We start from the raw sequence: 20561 nt of genomic DNA, 5'->3' as shown, positions 1-20561 counted from the left end.
GTTGCAGATTGGCTTCTTCCACATGGTGAGGGATATGACTGTTGGCGGCTCTGGGCTCACATCTTCTCAGCTTTGCCATCAGAGAGGAAAGAGCTTTCTCCCAGCTCCAGTTGAGAAAATCCCAGGGAAGGACATGTTGCCCACTCTTGAGCCAATCACTATGGCCAGGTGGGGTGGGGGTATTGGGACTGGCCCAGCTTAAGCCTGGTCTCCACCCGTAAGAAATTACTGTGGTTGGGTTGGGCAGAGAGTGAGGGGTATTCTGTGATCAGTGCCTCCACTTGATGCTGAGTATGTGGGGTGGCAATGGGCAGTTTTCCCCCAATAGAGGAGAGATTTATATTCCTTAAGACGGGGAGAAGAGTCCTAAGCACTCAGAGCACTTGGAGTCCACTCCATGCACTATTTGAGCCTTTGTTCCATCTTTCCATTACCCATTCTGTACTGTTGTAAGTATAATCCTCCTAAAATGTTACTTTTTTGATTAGGCTGCACCCTAGTGCAGTGAGTGATTCTCCAACTTCAGTGCCAGAGTCACCAGGAAGACTTGTGAAAATGTAGAGGCTTGGCTCCAGCCCTAGCATCTGATTCAGTGGGTCTGGGTGTAGTCTGAGAGTTTGCTTCTCTGACACGTTAACACGGGAAGCTGATGCTGTGGGTTTGGGGGCCTCACTGTGAGAAACACTGCCCTAGCAGAAAAGCCCTGCTGATTCTCTTTGCCTTTAGGATACTGACCGATTTCTTTAACCTTGCATGGGAGGTACTCTTCAGTCTGACCCTTCTCTCATTGTTCCCATTTTAGGATTCCTTTGACTCTTATCTCACTGTTCCCATTTTAGGGTCCTTTTCTACCAATCTGATTTGTCTGATCCCTTTTCTCTAAAATGCTTTCTACATTCTTACCTCTTTGCCTTTGAGAATAATTATTTTGAATGACCTTTACACTCACCACTGAATTCAACATTTTAACCAAGGCATAACTCACATTCCACTTCTAACATCTTCTCTAACTACTCCAGACATGAGCGATGTATTTTTCAGAACTGCTGTTCATTCATTCATTCAGCAAATATTTATTGAACTCCTACTCCATCAGGGGACACTGTGTCTATAGTAATGAACAAAACGAAATCCCTGCTCCCACAGAGTGGGAGAGACACTGGAACAAACATGTCTGGCAATATAAAGGAAAACAGCCTGAGGAAGAGGATGGAGACGAAGGAGTGGGAGGTCGCAGCTGCTTCTCAAGTAGTATCAGGGAGGATCCCTCTGATAAGGGGACATGTGTGCAAAGACCTAACGGATGCAAGAGGAGAGTGATCTTTGTGTGTGTTATCCATTTAGAATGCATTATTTATTAACAGACATTGCAGCTATTTTTCCATTTGTGTATTTTTCATCTCCCCAAAAGGTGTTTAAGATTCCAAAGGTCAGTGGCCACTTTAACACTTTTGGAGCCTCATACCACCAACATGTGCCTCAAATGTGGGCATTTGGTGAATATCTCTCCCTGATGATAATCATACACGTGAAGCTGTGATTTTTCTTTCCCTGTGTGAATGTAGAACCAATATAATCAAATATTTGAAGTGTAAAACATATTTTGTAAGCTGTGTTGAAGGAAGATAACTTTAAGTGGGACTTACCATTTGTTGTGTGTGCTTTCCTCATAGTGAGTCTAATTTTCACAATTACACCTTGGTCTCGTTGAATGAAGAATTTAATCGTGGACGAGGACTAAATGTGGGTGCCCGAGCTTGGGACAAGGGAGAGGTCTTGATGTTTTTCTGTGATGTTGATATCTATTTCTCAGCCGAATTCCTTAACAGCTGCCGGTTAAATGCTGAGCCAGGTGCGTAAAATGTTGGTAGATGAGCTGACTATAGAATTTAGAACGTTGTCAGCATGTCCTATAGTTTGAATCAAGTGATTTTGAGGGAGAAGTTTTAGTTAAACCCCAGTATTTTTTTTAAGTTATATTAGGCATAATTTAACTGGAATACTAAATAGGAAATTGAAAATTTGACCCTTTGAAATTCATATCCCTTGTTCTCTTGGGTCCAACTTCCGTGACTACATTTGAAGCCAAATATAGAAATGCAGAGGAACAGGATATCTACAAATTGATGAGGCGGGAGCAGTGCAGATCAGAAAAAGAGCTAAGCAGATGGTATGGAGATGTGTGTGAGAGTCTGAAGCACTCAGCTTTGGGCATATAGCGTCCACATCTGCAAACATACCCCTATGCATGTGTGCACACACACTCACATGGAAGTCTAGATGCAGATAGTGCTTGATCTCCAGACTGTGCATTTTGGGGTGATTTGCTATACTTTGCTTTAAGTTGTAGATATTTTTTGAAAATTAATGAGATAGCCAGGTGCAGGGGCTCACGCCTATAATCCCAGTACTTCGGGAGGCTGAGGCCGGCAGATCATGAGGTCAAGAGATTGAGACCATCCTGGCCAACATGGCAAAACCCCATCTCTACTAAAAATACAAAAATTAGCTGGGCATGGTGGCGCATGCCTGTAGTCCCAGCTACTCGGGAGGCTGAGGCAGAAAAACTGCTTGAACCTGGGAGGCAGAGGTTGCAGTAAGCCAAGATCGTGCCACTGCACTCCAGCCTGGTGACAGAGTGAGACTCCGTCTCAAAAAAAAAAAAAAAATTAATGAAAAGATGACATTTTTTGAAATCAAATTTTAAATGCTTTTTAGTTCATTTAAAAGAATTAAAAGTATTAAAGAGGCCAGGGGTGGTGGCTCACGCCTGTAATCCCAGCACTTTGGGAGGCCGAGGCGGGCGGATCATGAGGTCAGGAGATGGAGACCATCCTGGCTAACACAGTAAAACCCTGTCTTTACTAAAAATACAAAAAAAATTATCCGGTCATAGTGGTGGGCGCCTGTAGTCCCAGCTCCTCAGGAGACTGAGGCAGGAGAATGGCGTGAGCCCAGGAGGCGGAGCTTGCAGTGAGCCAAGATCGCGCCACTGCATTCCAGCCTGGGCGACAGGGCGACACTCCGTCTCAAAAAAAAGTATTAAAGAATCTCGACAGGATAAGTTCAGGAAATCTGTTATACAAACATGGTGACTATAGTTAATAACAATATATTGTATACTTACAAATTGCTAAGCCAATAGTAGCATTAAAAAATGTTCTTACCACCAAAAAAAAATGTTAATTATGTGAGGTGGTGGATATGGTTATTAGCTTGATTTAGTCATTTCATAGTGTATGAATGTAGCAAAACATCATGCTGTACACCATTTTTATTAGTCAATTAGAAAAACACTGGGGGGCGCTGCTGAGCACAGTAGCTCACACCTTAATCCCAGCACCTTGGGAGTCTGAGACAGGAGGAGCACTTGAGCACAGGAGTTCAAGACCAGCCTGGGCAACATAGTGAGACCTAGTCTTTAAAAATGAAATTTTTGGCTGGGCATGGTGGCTGAATGCTTTTTAGCTCATTTAAAAGAATTAAAAGTATTAAAGAGGCCGGGCATGGTGGCTCATGCCTGTAATCCCAGCACTTTGGGAGGCCGAGGCGGGCGGATCACCTCACATCAGGAGTTCGATACCAGCCTGGCCAACATGTTGAAACCCCATCTCTACTAAAAATTAGCCGGGCGTGGTAGCTTGTTCCTGTAATCCCAGCTACTTTTGAGGCTGAGGCAGAAGAATTGCTTGAACTTGGGAGGCGGAGGTTGCAATGAGCTGAGATCGCCAGCCTGGGTGACAGAGCAAGACTCTGTCTCAAAAAATAAAAATAAAAATTTTTTAAAGAATCTAATAGCAAATGGTTGGTTTTTTTTTTATGTAGAACTATTCATATGCAAATGATTGTCTTATAAATTAGGTTAGAGATAGTTTTCAGGAACTCTTTGAGAACCTAATGAATAAATGAAGGTTAGGTTTATTTTACAGCATGAAATGCAAAATGCGAAAGTTGATGGAGACATATTTGCTTAATTTAAAAGAAATATTTTATATCCAGAAATAGATTTGCCTCTGGAAAATTGAGCTCCCCATCCCTAAATGTATTTGAACAAAGGTAGAATGAGCATCTGCTAGGGATCTTGTAATAAAAAGGTTGCCATGTTACTCCTACACTTCTTGACAATCACTGAACACTTCATGTGATCATATCTGATTGAAGCCAGCTATAGCAAGGGTTCCCTCTCCTGAGGGGAGATGGGCTAGTTAGCCTTTATGGTCCTTTTAGATCAGTCAGTTTGAATGCTGATGACAAGGTCTTCTCCAAGGGCTATTATATCAGGTAATTTTAACCCTTATCTTCCTGACTTTTCCAGATTTGGGTTCAGATTTATTCTATATTTTCATTATTCTCTGCATATCTATTCATTGTACAGTATTCTTTGAATTTACTCTTTCTAATGATTCATTTTTGACGGGTGGATTTAACAGATGTTTCTAAGTTTCATAGTGATTATCAGAGGTTAATCTACATTTATTACTACTGATTAAATGAAATAATGAGTAATAAATGACTCACGTAATGAATACACATCTCCCCAACGTCAAAGGGAATAAACGTGAAGCACCCTTTAGTTTGTTTTTTCCTCTCTTCTTTTGCAAGGTTATAGTTAACCTACTGATATGTTACAAAATCATCATATTCATCAAATTAACATGATGTTCTGTAGCCTGAATATTAAAAAATATAGATAAAATCATGTATAATAAGAAAGACTTTGATAAAACTTAATAGATACTGCAGTAAAGAACAGTTCTTCGTAACTTCTTTGTATGTTACAAACCTATATTTTAATTTGTAGGTAAGAAGGTGTTTTACCCTGTGGTGTTCAGTCTTTACAATCCTGCCATTGTTTATGCCAACCAGGAAGTGCCACCACCTGTGGAGCAGCAGCTGGTGAGACTTTCACATTTTCAGTTATGAAAGACTCTAAAGATCTTTTCTAGATGTTTGTTGTGTAAGTGGAAAACAAAGTTTCAATAAAAAACTGTATTTCCATGAGCAAAGTGTTAAACTATAGTTGTTGTAAACACATTTCCATAGTTCCTCTTTATACCCCCAATAAAATGCTTTTCACATTTATTGCTTCAGAATTAAATGTAGGGGGAGCAGAGTTTAGGTCATAAAGGAAAACCTCATGTCCCAGAATGTGGAAATTGTACAGTCATTTCTACCGGCTTATTTTTACTAATACTGAAAATTTGATTTTAAAAACCCTACTAACTAGAAATTAAATCTACTCTGCTAAATAAGAGGGAATAGTATACTCTGGTAAATTACCTGGAAAGTCATGGAATATAAATGCCATATATCAAAACCTACAGTTATTGCCAAAGCTAATTTTATGTAAGCTTTTTAAAATTTTTAAATAAACATTATTTTATAATAATTTAGATTTAGAGAAGTTGCAAAGACAGTACAGAGAGTTCCATACTTCACCCAGTTTCCTCTAATGCTAACATCTTATGTAACCATGGTACATTTGTCAAAGTGAAGAAATTAATATTGGTAAGTTACTGCTAAGTACACTACAGATTTATTAGGATTACACCAGTTTTTCTACTAATGTCCTGTTTCAGAATTGAGTCCAGAATACCAAATTGCTTTTAACATAATCTTTTATTGTTAATTTAATTGTTTATTGTTAATACTAAGAAAAAGAAATGATTAAGAAGTCACTTTAAGATGTTTAAAAAAATAAATAACTTCAAAGAAAGTAATAAAGGCAGAAGTTAATAAAACAATAGATTGAGAAATATAGAAGCTTATGTTTATGTACAAAAAATTTAATCATAAAGTAGACACATTTCTGGTAAAAAGGAAAACATTGGAAATTAGACTATGAAAACATTGAGATAGATCAATTTTATAGGGTAAGTTTTCTAAATTATAAATAAAATGAAAGATTTGAGAATTTATAAAATATGAACACAGGCCAAGTTCACGTTAGTATTTTATGAATAAAAGAGGTGCAAGTGGGCCAGGCATGGTGGCTCATGCCTATAATCCCAGCACTTTGGGAGGCCAAGGCGGGTGGATCACAAGGTCAGGAGTTCGAGACCAGCGTGGCCAATATGGTAAAACCCCATCTCTATTAAAAGTACAAAAATTAGCCAGGCATGGTGGCACGAGCCTGTAGTCCCACCTACTCGGGAGGCTGAGGCAATAGAATCACTTGAACCTGGGAGGCGGAGATTGCATTGAGCCAAGATCACGCCACTGCACTCCAGCCTGGGTGACAGAGCGAGACTCCATCTCAAAAAAACAAAAAAAGAAACTTGGAAGCTCTGAAGAAATTAAGAGCCATTTAAAAAAGTTATCAAAAAGTTACCCTGTAGGTACATAAATACAATGTTTTAATTTATGAGCTTTTCCAAACTCTCAAAGAGCAGGTAATATTAGCACCATATGATGTACTTAACATATTTTATGAGGCCACCATTATCTTGATATCAACACTTGGCATAGTACACACAGACACACACACACACACACACACACGCCTCTACCTTATCTGTAGGCCAGTATTATGAATATAAATACAACTAGGTTCAAAATGGCAAACTGAGCACCCACATCTGCCATATCTGACAGTGAATTATTCTAAAGAAAAGGGTACATTAGTACTGGAAAATGAGAGAAGGTGTTAGCAGCCATAAGTTTTGAGAACATTCTATAAGACGATAGCAGTTAGCATAAGATTTCTGAAGGAGAGAACAGACTAGAACGTGTTCAAGAGAACAGTGAGTGAAGATGGGGCTGCTTTGCATCCTCTGAGCTCATAGCAGACAGAATGGAGGGAGCCTGGAATAAACATGCTTCTGTAGGTGTGCTGAGAAGCAGGCATCACAGGGATTGACCCTCAGTCTAAGGCAGTGTGTGTGGTCCCTGCAGCTGGAGAGGCTGGTCGGGGTGGCTAGGGAGCCCCTAGACTACAGAAGTGAGCTACTGTTAGCACATTCCCCCTGAGACCCTGTTCTAACCTCCTTGACTGTGACTGGAGATAGGCCATTGTAATCTTAGCTAACAGCCGTGGACTTCTGAACAATACTTGAAACAAAAATGTGTAGCAATTAACCAAGACTAACCAAACATTTGAGGAAAAACAATACTATGAAAGAGGCACCAAGTGTTAATACACAGAAAAATTAACACATGAGTATATGAATACAGATAGAAAGTAATTTTAAAATATATCTTTGGGGAGATTAGAGAAAATGTTAAATTCATAAAACAGGATTTGTTGCTTTAAAAAATCAGAACTTGGGAATTGTGAAAATATTTTTAAAATCAGTAAATGGTCTGAATAGCAGAATGGTTACAGTTGAATCAGATTTTTAAACTGGAAGACAAGCCAGCTGGGCACATGAAGTTCACGAGATAACATGAGAGAAAAATTGAGACAAGGAAAATCAAGCCAGAAGCTCCCAAATTATTAATAGGAGTTCAGAAAAGAGAGAATATTGAGTGGAGGAAATGGAAGAAAAGTTTCCAGAGCTAAGCAGAAACCAATCTTCTGTTGTTTGGAGAACAACAGTAAAGGCACAATTCTAATAGCTTCCAGAGACACTAAAAATAGCAAAACCCAGCTTGTTCACAAAGGAGTGACAATCAGATTGGCATTCGCCTTCTTTTTGAAAACACTGGTGTTAGAAAACAATAAAGTAATACTATGAAAATTCTGAAGAAAAGTAACTTTGATTCTAGAATTCATATTCGACCTACTATTAGGACAAAATAGACATTTTTGAGCTTTCAAGGACTCAGAATTTATTTCTCACAGAACTTTGTAATCAAGTCCAGCAAAATGATAAATGTATACATTGAGAGAGGAGGACCTGAGAGTAAATAGTGGTGAACAACCAAAAAAATTAAGTCTAGGCTGGGCGCCGTGGCTCACGCTTGTAATCCCAGCACTTTGGGAGGCCGAGGCGGGCGGATCACGAGGTCAGGAGATCGAGACCACGGTGAAACCCCGTCTCTACTAAAAATACAAAAAATTAGCCGGGTGTGGTGGCGGGCGCCTGTAGTCCCAGCTACTCGGAGAGGCTGAGGCAGGAGAATGGCATGAACCTGGGAGGCGGAGCTTGCAGTGAGCCGAGATTGCGCCACTGCACTCCAGCCTGGGCGACAGAGCGAGACTCCGTCTCAAAAAAAAAAAAAAAAAAAAAAAAATTAAGTCTAAACATTTGTTGATGTACTCGTGTAAATAGTTATGTTGACATAATAAAAAGGCAATTAATACCAATTTGGGATTAAGATGTCAGAGGGTTATGTACATGGTATACTTATGTGTATTACCTAGCTGTCAACTGAGAGGGCCTAGAACCAGTAACACCCTAACAGTAACAAGTACACTCAGCTTCCAAATCTTAGTTTTTAATACTATTCTCCAGTCAAAGGAGCCAGAGGTCCACGGAGAAATGGTTGATTCCAGGGCAGGGGCAAAAAATATACAAGAAGACCCTGGAGCATCTTACAGTGCCAGAAAGTAAGAAAGCACTCAACAAAAAGATAGGGGGAATGTGTCAAAGGGGCACAGGAGCCAACAGAAAGAGCTCCCAGTGCCCAAGCTGGAACAACCTGAGCAATGAAATAAATAACTTAAACCTGGATTATAACCCAAAGCATCAAATAAATAGCCACGAGTCTATACTGATATAAATGAGTGAGTGAAGGAGCAGATAAATACTGAGTGACTAGATAGGAAAGAAAAGACAAATCTTCCTTACAGAATTCCAGATAACTTATGTAGATACTCCCTCTTCCAGTAGGTGGAACTAGGGGACTCACTTTCAAAGAACATAGTATGGAAAGAAAAAACAAACTTTTCACAGGAGAAACCCATCAGACACCTTAACCAAAGGATACCATGTACCCCTGACATGACATAATGAGAAGGACACTTTAGCTCACAGTCCTCTTCCAAAAACATAGAACCCCAGTCCAGTCACAGGGAAAGCTGCAGCAAGCCCACATTGAGGAGCATTGTACAAAATACCTGACCATTCTTCCTCAAAACCGTCAGGGTCATCAAAAACAAGGAAGACTGAGAAACCATCATAGCCAAGAGGAGACTAAGGAGACATGACAACTAAATGCAATGTGGTGCCCTGGACTAGGTCATGGAATAGAAAAAAAAAGACAGTAAAGGGAAAGCTGGTGAAATCCAAATAAAGTCTGGAGTTGAGTTAAATAGTAATATAGCAATGATGGTTCCTTAGTTTTGACAAACGTACCACAACAATGTAAGATGATAACATTAGGGGAAGCTAAAACTGGATGAGGGGTATACAGGAACTCTCTTTACTGTTTTGCAACTTCTCTGTAAATCTAAAATTATTCCAAAATAAAAGGTTGTATATTAAAATTAATTCAAAGCAAACAAAAAGAAGAGGTAAATAAAGTCAACATATAAGCGTGAAGGGAAGGTAAAAGCATGCTAATATTCTTTTTTTTTTTTTTTTTTTTTTTTTTTGGTTTGTTTTTCAGCCTTGTTTGCCAGCCCGGGGGGCCAGGGCAGGAACTCCGCTCACCTCAAAACTCCCCCCCCCGGGTTTTCAAGCGATTCTCCTGCCTCAGCCTCCCGAGTAGCTGGGATTACAGGCACACACCACCACGCCCAGCTAATTTTTGTATTTTTAGTAGAGACGGAGTTTCACCATGTTGGCCAGACTGGTCTCGAACTCCTGACCTTGTGATCCGCTGGCCTCAGCCTCCCAAAGCGTTGGGATTATAGGCATGAGCCACCGCACCCGGCCAAAGCATGCTAATATTCTTGCCTGGTTTGGAGGGTTATAGGGGAAGAACGATTTGAATGCTGATTCATTCTAGGTGTTGCATAGCAACTTAAGTTTAAGCACTTCAAGTTCTAGTTTTACCACTTGTAACCTTTGCAAGTTGCTTAACTTTTCTAAGCTTCAGTCTCCTCACTTAAAAGACAAAATCTTGTTTTCCTTGATGTTTAAAGCTATATTAGAAGTAAACGAGAAGGAAAAAATGGGTAAGACAGTTGATAATTCACATATTTAAATAGTCAGCCTTACTAGGAATAAATTAAAACAGCAGTATAATGCTTTGTTTCTGCTGTTAGGTCACTGCTTTTAAAAAGCAAAGCCATGTGAGCAAGACTGGGGGATGGGAGCTCCTCTGTCGCTCCTGTTGGGGATTCAGGCCCGTTCTCTGGGTCGAGTTCTAAACAGATTCATCCCTCCAATCCAGTAATTTCCACCCCCAGCAGTCTTTCCTGGGGAAGTAATCGAGCTACATGATGGTAATATGCATAAATTGATAACATTAAAAGCAAGCAAAACTCTAATAATAAAAGGATAAATTGAATTATGGTACATTCTGTGGTGAATATTGCATATCAAGGAAAGTGTGAAATGTAAATACAGCAGTGTAAATGAAGAGGAAAATGTAAAGCTAAAAAGCGGGAAATAGCGTATCTATATTTTAGGTAACATTTGAATGATGATAATAGCTAATATTTTTATGAACCCCTTACTATGTGCAGGGTACTTGTTCTGTTTTGCCGACACATTAATTCATTTAATCCTCCTAACAACCTCTGAGGTATATACTGTTACTGCTCCATTTTTCACAGCTGTGCTGCAGTTGAGTGCCTGTCCAAGTACACACTGGCCTGAGTAGGCCCAGGAGGCCAGGTGATGTGGCTCCACAGCCTCCACTCCTGTCCACTGCACACACTGCCACTGTTATATTAATTCATCAAATATTGAGAGTCCCTTTGATGCCAGGCACTATCCACCACTGGCACCCTGACATTTAGACCCTAACAGATATGGCTATTGCTCGTGAGGATCTTTATTTATTAGGAGGTGACAGAAAGTAAAATCAGATAATACATGCCACGTGGATTATTAGACTGAGTTGCAAAGAGTGACTACGTGATTTCTGTGGCTTGTTTGGTCAGAAAGGTGTTTCTGAGATGAAGCTGAGCAGAGCTGTCTAAAGAACAGGAAAGAACCAGCTAGGCCATGATTGGGGGATAGTGGTTTAGGCAGAAAGAACAGCTACTGGGTTTCCTAGGGTGTTTGGAGCACAGCCGGTGAGGGGCACATAGCTGGGCCAGGGCATGTAGAGCTTTTTAAGCCTCTGGAAGGCATTGGGATTTTATGCTAAGTGTGTTGGAAAGCCTTTGGAGGGAGAATGGATTGTGTGTGGCTCTAGCTGGCAGCAGCCAGTTAGGCTTTCACAGTAGACAAGGGGAGATGATTGTGGCTTGGGTGACAGTGTATTATAATTACGGAGAAAAGTATGGATATGATTCAGAGATAGGGCTGACAGAGCTTGCTGTTGGATTAGATATAGGAAATTAGCAAAGGAAAGGAATGGGAGAGGAGAGATCGGGATTCAGCTGGAGCCATAGTAGGCATGTGTTGTTTATCAGACATCCAAGGGGAGGTGCCAAGTTGCTAGTTGGCTACAGGGATCTGGCATTCTGTGAGAGGCCAAGGCTTGGGTATATAAGTTATGTGTGGATAACTGCATCTCCCACATGCTTAGGAGGCCAGATAAAACAGTGCAAGAAAATATTAACAATGAGGATTATGGACAATTTGATTTTCCTTCTACTTTCCTCTGTGAAAATGTGTTGCTTTAAAAATCAAACAAAACCAATGATTCCTTTCTCCAAGTCTGATAATATTTGAAGAATTTTTAGAGAAACTAAGTTACAAAGTTATAGTACTTATGTAATCAGAATTGGCATGGTGTAGAAATGTCAGAGTGGGTGTTTTGCTTTTTAATACTTTGTATCAGGGTTATATTTTAACAAAGAAATAAGAATATTAGAGACAGGAGTGGTGGCTCACACCTGTAATCCCAGCACTTTGGCAAGCTGAGGCGGGTGGATCACCAGAGGTCAAGAGTTCAATACCAGCCTGGCCAACATGGTGAAACTCCGTCGCTACTATAAATACCAAAATTAGCCAGGTGTGGTGGTGCACACCTGTAATCCCAGCTGTTCAGCAGACTGAGGCACGGAAATTGCTTGAACCCGGGAGGTGGAGGTTGCAGTGAGCCAAGATTGTGCCACTGCAGTCCAGTCTGCGCAACAGAGTGAGACTCTGTCTCAAAATAATAAGGATAATAGAGTCTAGTCTTCATTTTGCCACTAAAATTATGTCTCTCTATATATTTTTTTATTCAACACGTATTTATTGAAAGCTTGCCATGTGCCTGGCATTGTTCTAGGTGCTAGGAATATAGCAGTGAACAGAATCCACAAGTCCTCCCCTCAGGGAGCTTTACATTCTAGAAGGGGAAGAAGTTCTCCCCCTCAGCTCAAAAAAAAAAAAAAAAAAGGAAAAGAAAAATGCTAACCTCATCCATCAGCTCCAATCTGAGCTGAGCCCTCAGGGCTGCCTGGTTCATTATGTGTTTTCCTGTTGATTCTCCTATTCTGTACAGCAGCAATTTCAGACTGTGCCCACTCTTCTCAAAATTTGTCCCCTCTGCAGACCTTGATATTCCTGCTATCTGCAGGAATTTCTGTGTAGGTGCCTTACAGATCACTCAGATTCATTATGGCCAGAACCAACTCCATGTTGTTCCTCTCTGGGCTGGCCCTTCCTCTGGGCTTCATCTTGGGGATGGCACAATTACATACCCACTGTTTAGGACAGAAGCCTGCTGTCATCTTGGTTGATCCTTCTCCTTCACTCCCCACTCCTACCCATTCAATCACTTGCTGACTTCTGTGAAGTCTCTGACCTAAATCTTTTCCACATTCCACATCCATACACTCTTGCTTTCTGTACATACCACAGTAGCACACACTAGCAGCTTCCCATCCCTAGTTATAGCTGTTGCCTCTTTTCTTTGTAGCATGTATCACCACCTAAAATGTGTATTTATTTATTTACTATTTTCCCACCCAAACAAAGGCGCTTTGATGGCAGGGACTTTGTCACCTCTGTTTACTGCTAAGCCCCAGTTACTAGAACCATATCCAAAAGATTAAACACTTGTTGAAAGTATGAATAAAATAAAAGAGGTTTATCAGGCTTCAACTTGTAAGCAGAAGTGATTCCAAGGACTCAGTGTCATCAATGCCCTGGTTTTATATTTCTTTCTCTACTTAGACTTCAGTGGTGACAGCTTCATATTAAAGCTGGTTTCTCACATGGTAGAAAAGGACTTTGGCAGTTCCAAGCTTTCATAGCTGCATCCTGCACTAGAGGTCAACAAATGTTTTCTGTAGAGAGCCAGATAAGAAATATTTTAATCTTTATAGGCCATACAGTTCTGCTGCAACTACTCAGCTCTGCCACTGCACTGTGAAAGCACCCATAGACAATTTGTAAACAGATCAACACAACTGCGTTCCACCAAAATTATTTACAAAAGCAGGCAGCAGGCCAGATTTAGCCAGAGGCCATCGTTTGCTGACCCTCCCCTACGACCAAGTGTCCTTTCTAGTGAGTCTCTTAGAAGAACGAGGGAGCTTTGTTTTCCAAAGTTCCCAACAACCCCCCTGGTTTACCTACTTGGCCTGATTTTTTTCAAATACCTATTAGTGAGCCAGTTCCTATGGTAAGTGGGGTGAGACTGTCTCACTAGTATAGAGACTCATGGTCCACTCTGAATCTGCTGGTGACAGCAGCTTCCCAGAATTCATGGGCTGCCCAGGGCCAGGTAATTACCAGAACAAAACTGTACCAATCAGGAAGGGGGTTGGGGGAATGGATGCTGAGTAGGCACCAGATAAAGTCTACTGTGTAAGGTTGATCCTGTGTGTTACAGTTTGTTTATGCAACTGTTGTCCTAGAATGTAAGCCCCTTGAAGTCAGGCACCACAATGATTATTAATAACCTCAGCTTGCACCTTGTACAGGCTTTGAGTTCTATTTTTATTTGTTTTGTAAGGATTTAATAACATAAATGCATGTGATCCTTAATCAGTCACATAAATGACAGGAAAAAAGTATACATTAGAAAATAATTTGTTTCATCGTTGATTAAAACTTCTGCTTCTTATGGAATTAAATTGTTTTTTTTTTAACTAAGGTTCACAAAAAGGATTCTGGCTTTTGGCGAGATTTTGGCTTTGGAATGACTTGTCAGTATCGTTCAGATTTCCTGACCATTGGTAAGTATACTTTACATTTAAGGATAGGACTTTATTTACTCCAGACTTAATGGTATTTTGCTAAAAGGTCTCAGATTTGAGTGTTTTCCTACTAAATTGAGTGTCTAAGGTTAGCTAAAAAGAGAAACTGGATATACAAAAGGCAAAGTAAGTTTATAATTAATGTTTTGAATAGGAAAAAAGAGGTCATAAAGTATAATATTTACTTGTTCCTTTAAAATCAAAACACCTGTTTTTAAAAATACCTGTTTAACTTGTTACCCATATTTGCAGGTGTTTAGAGTACTCTTACAAAAGCTTTCTCTATAACTTTACTGTTCTGCCCATGGGTTGTTACAGCTGGGAGTAATCTTGGTTATCTAGACCAAGGACTTTCACATTTTTTTGAGATGAAACCTCCTTTACGTGTCTGGTGAACTGTTACACAAAATCCCAGTATTTAATACAAATGAAAGAAGACCTGCTCTTTCTAGCACATCTTGGAATCACACCTTAGTCATGCATTCCCCTAAGCCTAAAGAGGGCCCATGAATAATTTGTTCTAACTATCCTTCTCCACGCCAGCTTCAGTCTTTTTTTTTTTCTTCTTGAGACAGGGTGCTGCTCTGATGTCCAGGCTGAAATGCAGTGGCACGATCTTGGCTCACTGCAGCCTCTGCCTCCCAGGCTCAAGCGATCCTCCTACCTCAATCCCCAAGTAGCTGTGACCACAGGCATGCACCACCACACCCAGTTAATTTTTGTATTTGTTTTGTAGAGGCAGAGCTTCATTATATTGCCTAGGCTGGTCTTGAACTCCTGGGCTCAAGCGATCTGCCCACCTCGGCCTCCCAAAGTGCTGGGATTACAGGCGTGAGCCACCATGCCCAGCCCCCAGCTTCAGTCTTACCCAGCAAAATATAAAGCAAAGAATAGTTTAATAAAGCAGGCTGAAACCTAATTCCATGTCTTCTGATTCATTTAGGGCTAGCTACCTTTCTACAGCATAGAAGTCATAGAATATATTTTATATACATTCTAGGTCCATATCACATTCATTTTTATAATCAGCCTTTTGTTTTGGAAATCCCGCCACCTTGTCTCCTTATCATTGTAACACTTGAATAATGGAAAATCAGGAAATAACAATAAAAGGAGCATTAAATTAAACCGATGCTCTTTTCCTTGATTTCTTGCTTAGTTAAGCAAGAAGCATTTCACTATTCCTCAAAAATAGATTTGTGTACATTTTTTTCAGTGTCTTGAATGCTTTGAGTTCCTTATCTCTTTTTTATGACAATTTTATTGAGAGATGATTTACATATCATAAAATTTATTAATTTAAAGTGTATGGTTAACCAAGTCATGTAGCTATCACCATCATCAAATTTAGAGCATTATCACCCCAAAAAGAAACCCCATACCCATTAACAATCACTCCTCACATCCTACCAACCCTCTTTCCCCCCAAACCTAGGCATCTACTAGTCTACTTCCTATAGATTTGCCTCTTCTGGGAATTTAATAGAAAGCAAATTGTACAATATGTGGCCTTTTATGACTGGCTTCTTTCACTCACATAATGTTTTCAAAGTTCATCCATGTTGTGACATGTGTTAGATACTTCGTTCCTTTTTATAGCCAAAAAATGTTCTATTGTGTGGTTATACCACATTTTGTTTCTCCATTTGTCAGTTTATATGCATTTGAGTTGTTTCTACTTTTTGGCTATTATAAATACTGCTGCTGTGAACATTTGTGTTTAACTTTTTGGGTGAACATAGATTTTCAGTTCTCTTGGACATATGCCCAGGAGTAGAGTTGCTGGGTCATATGGTAACCCTGTGTTTGACCTTTTGAAAAATTGCCACACCGTTTTCCAAATGGCTGCATCATTTTACATTCCCACCAGCAGTGTTTAAGAGTTCCAGTTTCCCCACATCCTCATTAATACATGTTATTATCTGTCTTTTTCTTTCTAGTATCACCCATGATAGTGGATGTGGTATTGATTGTGACTGATTATAATTTTTCTTACGATTAATGTTGTTGAGCATCTCTTGATGTGTTTATTGGCCATTTGTATATCTTTAGTGAAATGTCTGTTCAGATCCTTTGCCCATTTTAATTGGGTTATGGAGTTTCTTGGGCTTCTTGAATATGTACATTAACGTTTTTCATCAAATTTAGGAAGTTTCAGCCATTATAGTCATCTCTCAGTACCTGCATGGGATTGGATCCAGGATACCATGTGGAACCAAAATCCATGGTCGATCAAGTCCCTTATGTAAATATACATATTTGAATATTACCTGTGCACATCTGCCCATATACTTTAAACCGCCTCTAGATTGCTTATAATACCTAATACAAGCCGGGCACGGTGGCTCACGCCTGTAATCCCAGCACTTTGGGAGGCTGAGGCGGGCAGATCATGAGGTCAGGAGATCAAGACCATCCTGGCTAACAAGGTGAAACCCCATCTCTACTAAAAATACAAAAATTAGCCAGGTGTGGTGGCGGGCGCCTGTAGTCCCAGCTACTCAGGAGGCTGAGGCAGGAGAATGGCATGAACCTGGGAGGCGGAGTTTGCAGTGAGCCAAGATTGCGCCACTGCACTCCAGCCTGGGCAACAGAGCGAGACTCATCTCAAAAAAAAAAAAAAAAAAAAAAAAAAAAAAACAAAAAAAAAAACACCTAATACAATGTAAATACTATGTAAATAGTTGTTATACTGTATTTAAAATTTTATATTTATTGTTACTTGTTATTTTTTTTTCCCTGATATTTTTGAACCATGTTGGTTGATTCTATGGGATGTGGAACTCATGCATATGGAGGGCTGACTGTATTTCTTTGAATACTTTTTCTGCTCCATTCTTACAGTTTTCTCCTTTGACACTCACTGTATGTATGTTGGTACATTTAATGGTATCCCACATTTTTCTTAGGCTCTGTTCATTTCTCTTCATTCTTTTTTCCCTCTGTTCTTCGGATTGCATAATTTCTATTGATCTATCCAAGTTCCCTAATTCTTTTTTCTGTTAGATTACTGTTGAGCTACTCTAATGAATTTTTATTTCAGTTACTATAGTTTTTAACTTCAGAATTTCTGTGTGGTTCTTTTGATATATATAATTTCTTTATTAATACTCTCTATGTGATGAAACATTGTCATCTTCTGTTACTTCTTTAAGTGTGACTTCTTTTAATTCTTTGAACATACTTATAATGGCTGCTTTGGAATTTTTGTGTGTTAAAGCTAACGTCTGGGCCCTAACACAGGCAGTTTCTGTTGCTTGCTGGTTTTTTTTTTTTTTTTTAAGCATATGTCACATCTTGTTTCTTTGCATTCCTCATTATTTCTTTTTTGAAAACTAGACATTTTAGGTAATATACTGTGGCAACTCTGGATACTGATTTCCCTGTACCACCACAGCTTGATTTTTTTTTCCTTGTTTATTTATTTATTGACATGGCTGGACTATTTTAACAAATTATTTCATCCTCCTCCCCCAACCTTTTGGCAATATGAAGCCTCTGCTGTTGCTCCTCAGGGCCTGTGCAGTTATCCTAGGATGGCATTGGATTTAGCAGGGCTGTCTTTATCTCTTTCCGTGCCTCCATTGGTATCACTCCTATTAGACTCCACTGACTGTTCACTAATCGCTGTCTTGTTTTTGACAATGCTCTGGGGCATAAATTGCTCCATAATCTGTCCCTACTAAATTGGGCCCTTTTGCAGGGATAGTTTTTGCAGCAAGTCTTTGAGATTTGTTCAGACCCCAGGAGGTATATTCTTACTATCTCTCTCTGTGGTTCTCTCTAGTAAATTAGCTGGCCTACAGTTTAGCTGTTGCCCTCCTGGAGTTACCAGCCTCCTCTTAATTGCTTACTACCAAAATATCCATTATTTTCAAGAGGCTGGAATTTCTCTAAACTCTGAACTTCTCTACATTTATTTTAAATAAAGTCAGTTCCTTAGGGAAGAACTTTGGAGCACTTTGTTCTTATGGACTGCCTCTCCCCCTGGGAAAAAATCCATGAGGTTTTGCCCTGAGGATGAGGACAGTGACACACTTATCATTAAGCAGAGTGACCACCTCTGCCCTATCAGCAGGACACTGGGTAGGGGCGGGAGGACCCCCAGTATTCTCAGCTGGCCACACCTGGAAGTGGAGCCTCCACCCTGTTGCTGTAGGCTGGGTGAAAAAGAGCTGCACCTGTTTGGAACTTAGACTCTTTATTTGGAGCTTCTGTTCCTTTCTGTTTCCTTTCCTCCTGGTATTCCCATTATACATATGTTACATCTTTTGTAGTTGTCCCACAGTTCTTGGATATTTTGTTCATTTTATTTTCAGTCATTTTTTTTCTTTGATTTTCTGTTTTGGAAATTTTTATTGTCATATCCTTAAGCTCAGAGATTGTTTCTTAAGCTAAGTCCGGTCTACTAATGAACCCATCTAAGGCATTCATTTATTTCGCAGTGTTTTTATCTCTGGCATTTTTTTAAATTCCTTAGAATTTCCATCTCACTGCTTATATTACACATCTTGTGTGTTATCTGCTCTTTCCATTAGAGCCCTTAGCGTATTAATCATAGTTGTTTTAAATTCCCAGCCTGATAATTCCAACATCCCTGCTGTATCTGAATCTGGATCTGGTACATGCTCTGTCTGTTCATACTGTGTTTTTCTTATCTCTTAGTATACTTTATCATGTTTTCTGTTGAAAGTTGGACTTGATATACTGGGTAAAAGGAACTGCAATAAATAGGCCTTTGATGATGTGGTGGTGAAGTGTGGAGAGGGCGGAAGTCTTCTGTAGTCCCCTAAGTAAATCTCAGTCTCTTAGTGATCCTGTATCCCAGACTCTGAATTTCACACATGCTTCTCAATCTCCCCTCCTCTCCTTGACAGGATGACTAGAAGGGGCTGGAGTTGGGTAGATTTCTTCCTCTAAGTCAGTTAGGCACTGATAAAACCCTAGCAGGTTAGGCTCTGGTTAAATAACTTCTCTTAAGGACAGGCTTTGTTAATAATGACAACATGCTGTGGCATACTTTAAAATGATTACCTTTTCCCCTTCCCCACTGCTGGACGCATTAAGAGATTTTTTCTCTGATCTTCACCACCAAGGACCTGATAGAGCTCCTAGAGGTAAAACTCACATGAGTATGGGGGTCCCAAAATGACCGGGTCCCCCTGGAATTTTTAACGCTCAGACTTGCCTCCCCTGAGCCTCCAGCAATTTGTCAATTACAGTTCAGGTTTTCCTACCTGGGTACTGATTCCCACAGAGATTTCTGCTCCAGTAAGTTGGAATTCTTTGTATCTGCCTATCTGTCTCACCAGTTTTGAGGGCGGTGGTTTACCCTGTGACCTCACTTCTCTGTGAGAGACCTAAGAGGACTTGTTGCTTTTTCAGTGTTCAGCTTTTGACTTGTTAGGATGGAGTGATGACTTCCTAGCTCTAGACATGCCAGACCAGAAACTGGGAATGCCCCATTTGTTTTAAGTATATGTACCATCTCTAATATTCTAAGAGCTTATATCTACAAGGAAGAAAAGCTGATATGTATCAGACATAGCATTTAGTAAAGCTCTGATCGTTTAATACTTTTCAGAGATCTTCAGATTATTGTCCATCTGTTAATGTGAAATTAAGTGGGATAGAATTATTTGACAGGAGCCGGGCATGGTGGCTCAAACTTGTGGTTCCACTTACTAAAGAGGCTAAGGCAGAAGGATCACTTGAGCCCAGGAGATGGAGGCTGCAGTGAGCTATGATTGTACCTCTGCACTCCAGCCTGGGCAACAGAGTGAGACCACATCTCTGAAAAATAAAAATTATTTGATGGGCCAGGCATGGTGGCTCACACCTGTAATCCCAGCACTTTGGGAGGCCGAAGTGAGTGGATCATCTGAGGTCAGGAGTTCAAGACCAGCCTGACCAACATGGTGAAACCCCATCTCTGCTAAAAATACAAAAAATTAGCTGAGCATGGTGGTGCATGCCTGTAATCCCAGCTACTTGGGAGGCTCAAAAAGAAAGAAAAAAGAAAATTGTTTAACAGATGGCTGGGCACAGTGACTAACACTTGTAGTCTCAATGCTTTCAGAGGCCAAGACAGAAGGGCTTAAGGCCAGGAGTTTGAGACTAGCCTGGGCAACATAGTGCAACCCTGTCTCTACAAAAATTTTTTTTAATTGGCCAGGTGTGGTGGCATACACCTGTAGTTCTAGCTACTGAGGAGGCTGAGGCAGGAGGATTGCTTAAGCCCAGGAGTTTGAGGTTGCAGTGAGCTATGATCATCCTACTTCACTCCAGCTTGGGTGACAGAGAGCGAGCTTGTCTCTAAAAAAATAGAATTAATTTGGAAGCCTCACTCTTAATTAAAGAATTTTTTTCTAGGTTTTAAGAATCAGTTTTCTAGCTCTTCAAAAATATCTGGTTTGCATTCTCC

The 20561-nt window shown here is 40.2% G+C and overlaps 1 protein-coding gene across 4 annotated transcripts in view; it reads left to right on the top strand.

Annotated features, from left to right (window-relative positions):
• The window catches only part of CSGALNACT2 (chondroitin sulfate N-acetylgalactosaminyltransferase 2), a 49655-nt gene that overhangs the window by 23366 nt on the left and 5728 nt on the right, over positions 1-20561 (top strand). For 2 of the 4 annotated variants that reach the window (XM_058436517.1, XM_032142910.2), the window contains 3 exons: positions 1674-1852; positions 4802-4896; positions 14035-14116. In XM_058436517.1, coding sequence (XP_058292500.1) covers positions 1674-1852; positions 4802-4896; positions 14035-14116 — 356 coding nt within the window. Of the gene's footprint in view, positions 1-7; positions 1853-4801; positions 4897-14034; positions 14117-20561 lie in introns of those variants that run through there. The other 2 variants (XM_032142927.2, XM_032142943.2) reach the window with 2 other exon arrangements.

The sequence above is a fragment of the Hylobates moloch genome, unplaced genomic scaffold, assembly GCF_009828535.3.
Source record: "Hylobates moloch isolate HMO894 unplaced genomic scaffold, HMol_V3 SCAFFOLD_3, whole genome shotgun sequence".
In the NCBI taxonomy this organism is placed as follows: domain Eukaryota; kingdom Metazoa; phylum Chordata; class Mammalia; order Primates; family Hylobatidae; genus Hylobates; species Hylobates moloch.
The sequence above is the reverse complement of the archived record's forward strand: the minus strand, read 5'-3'. Positions and strand labels throughout refer to the sequence as shown.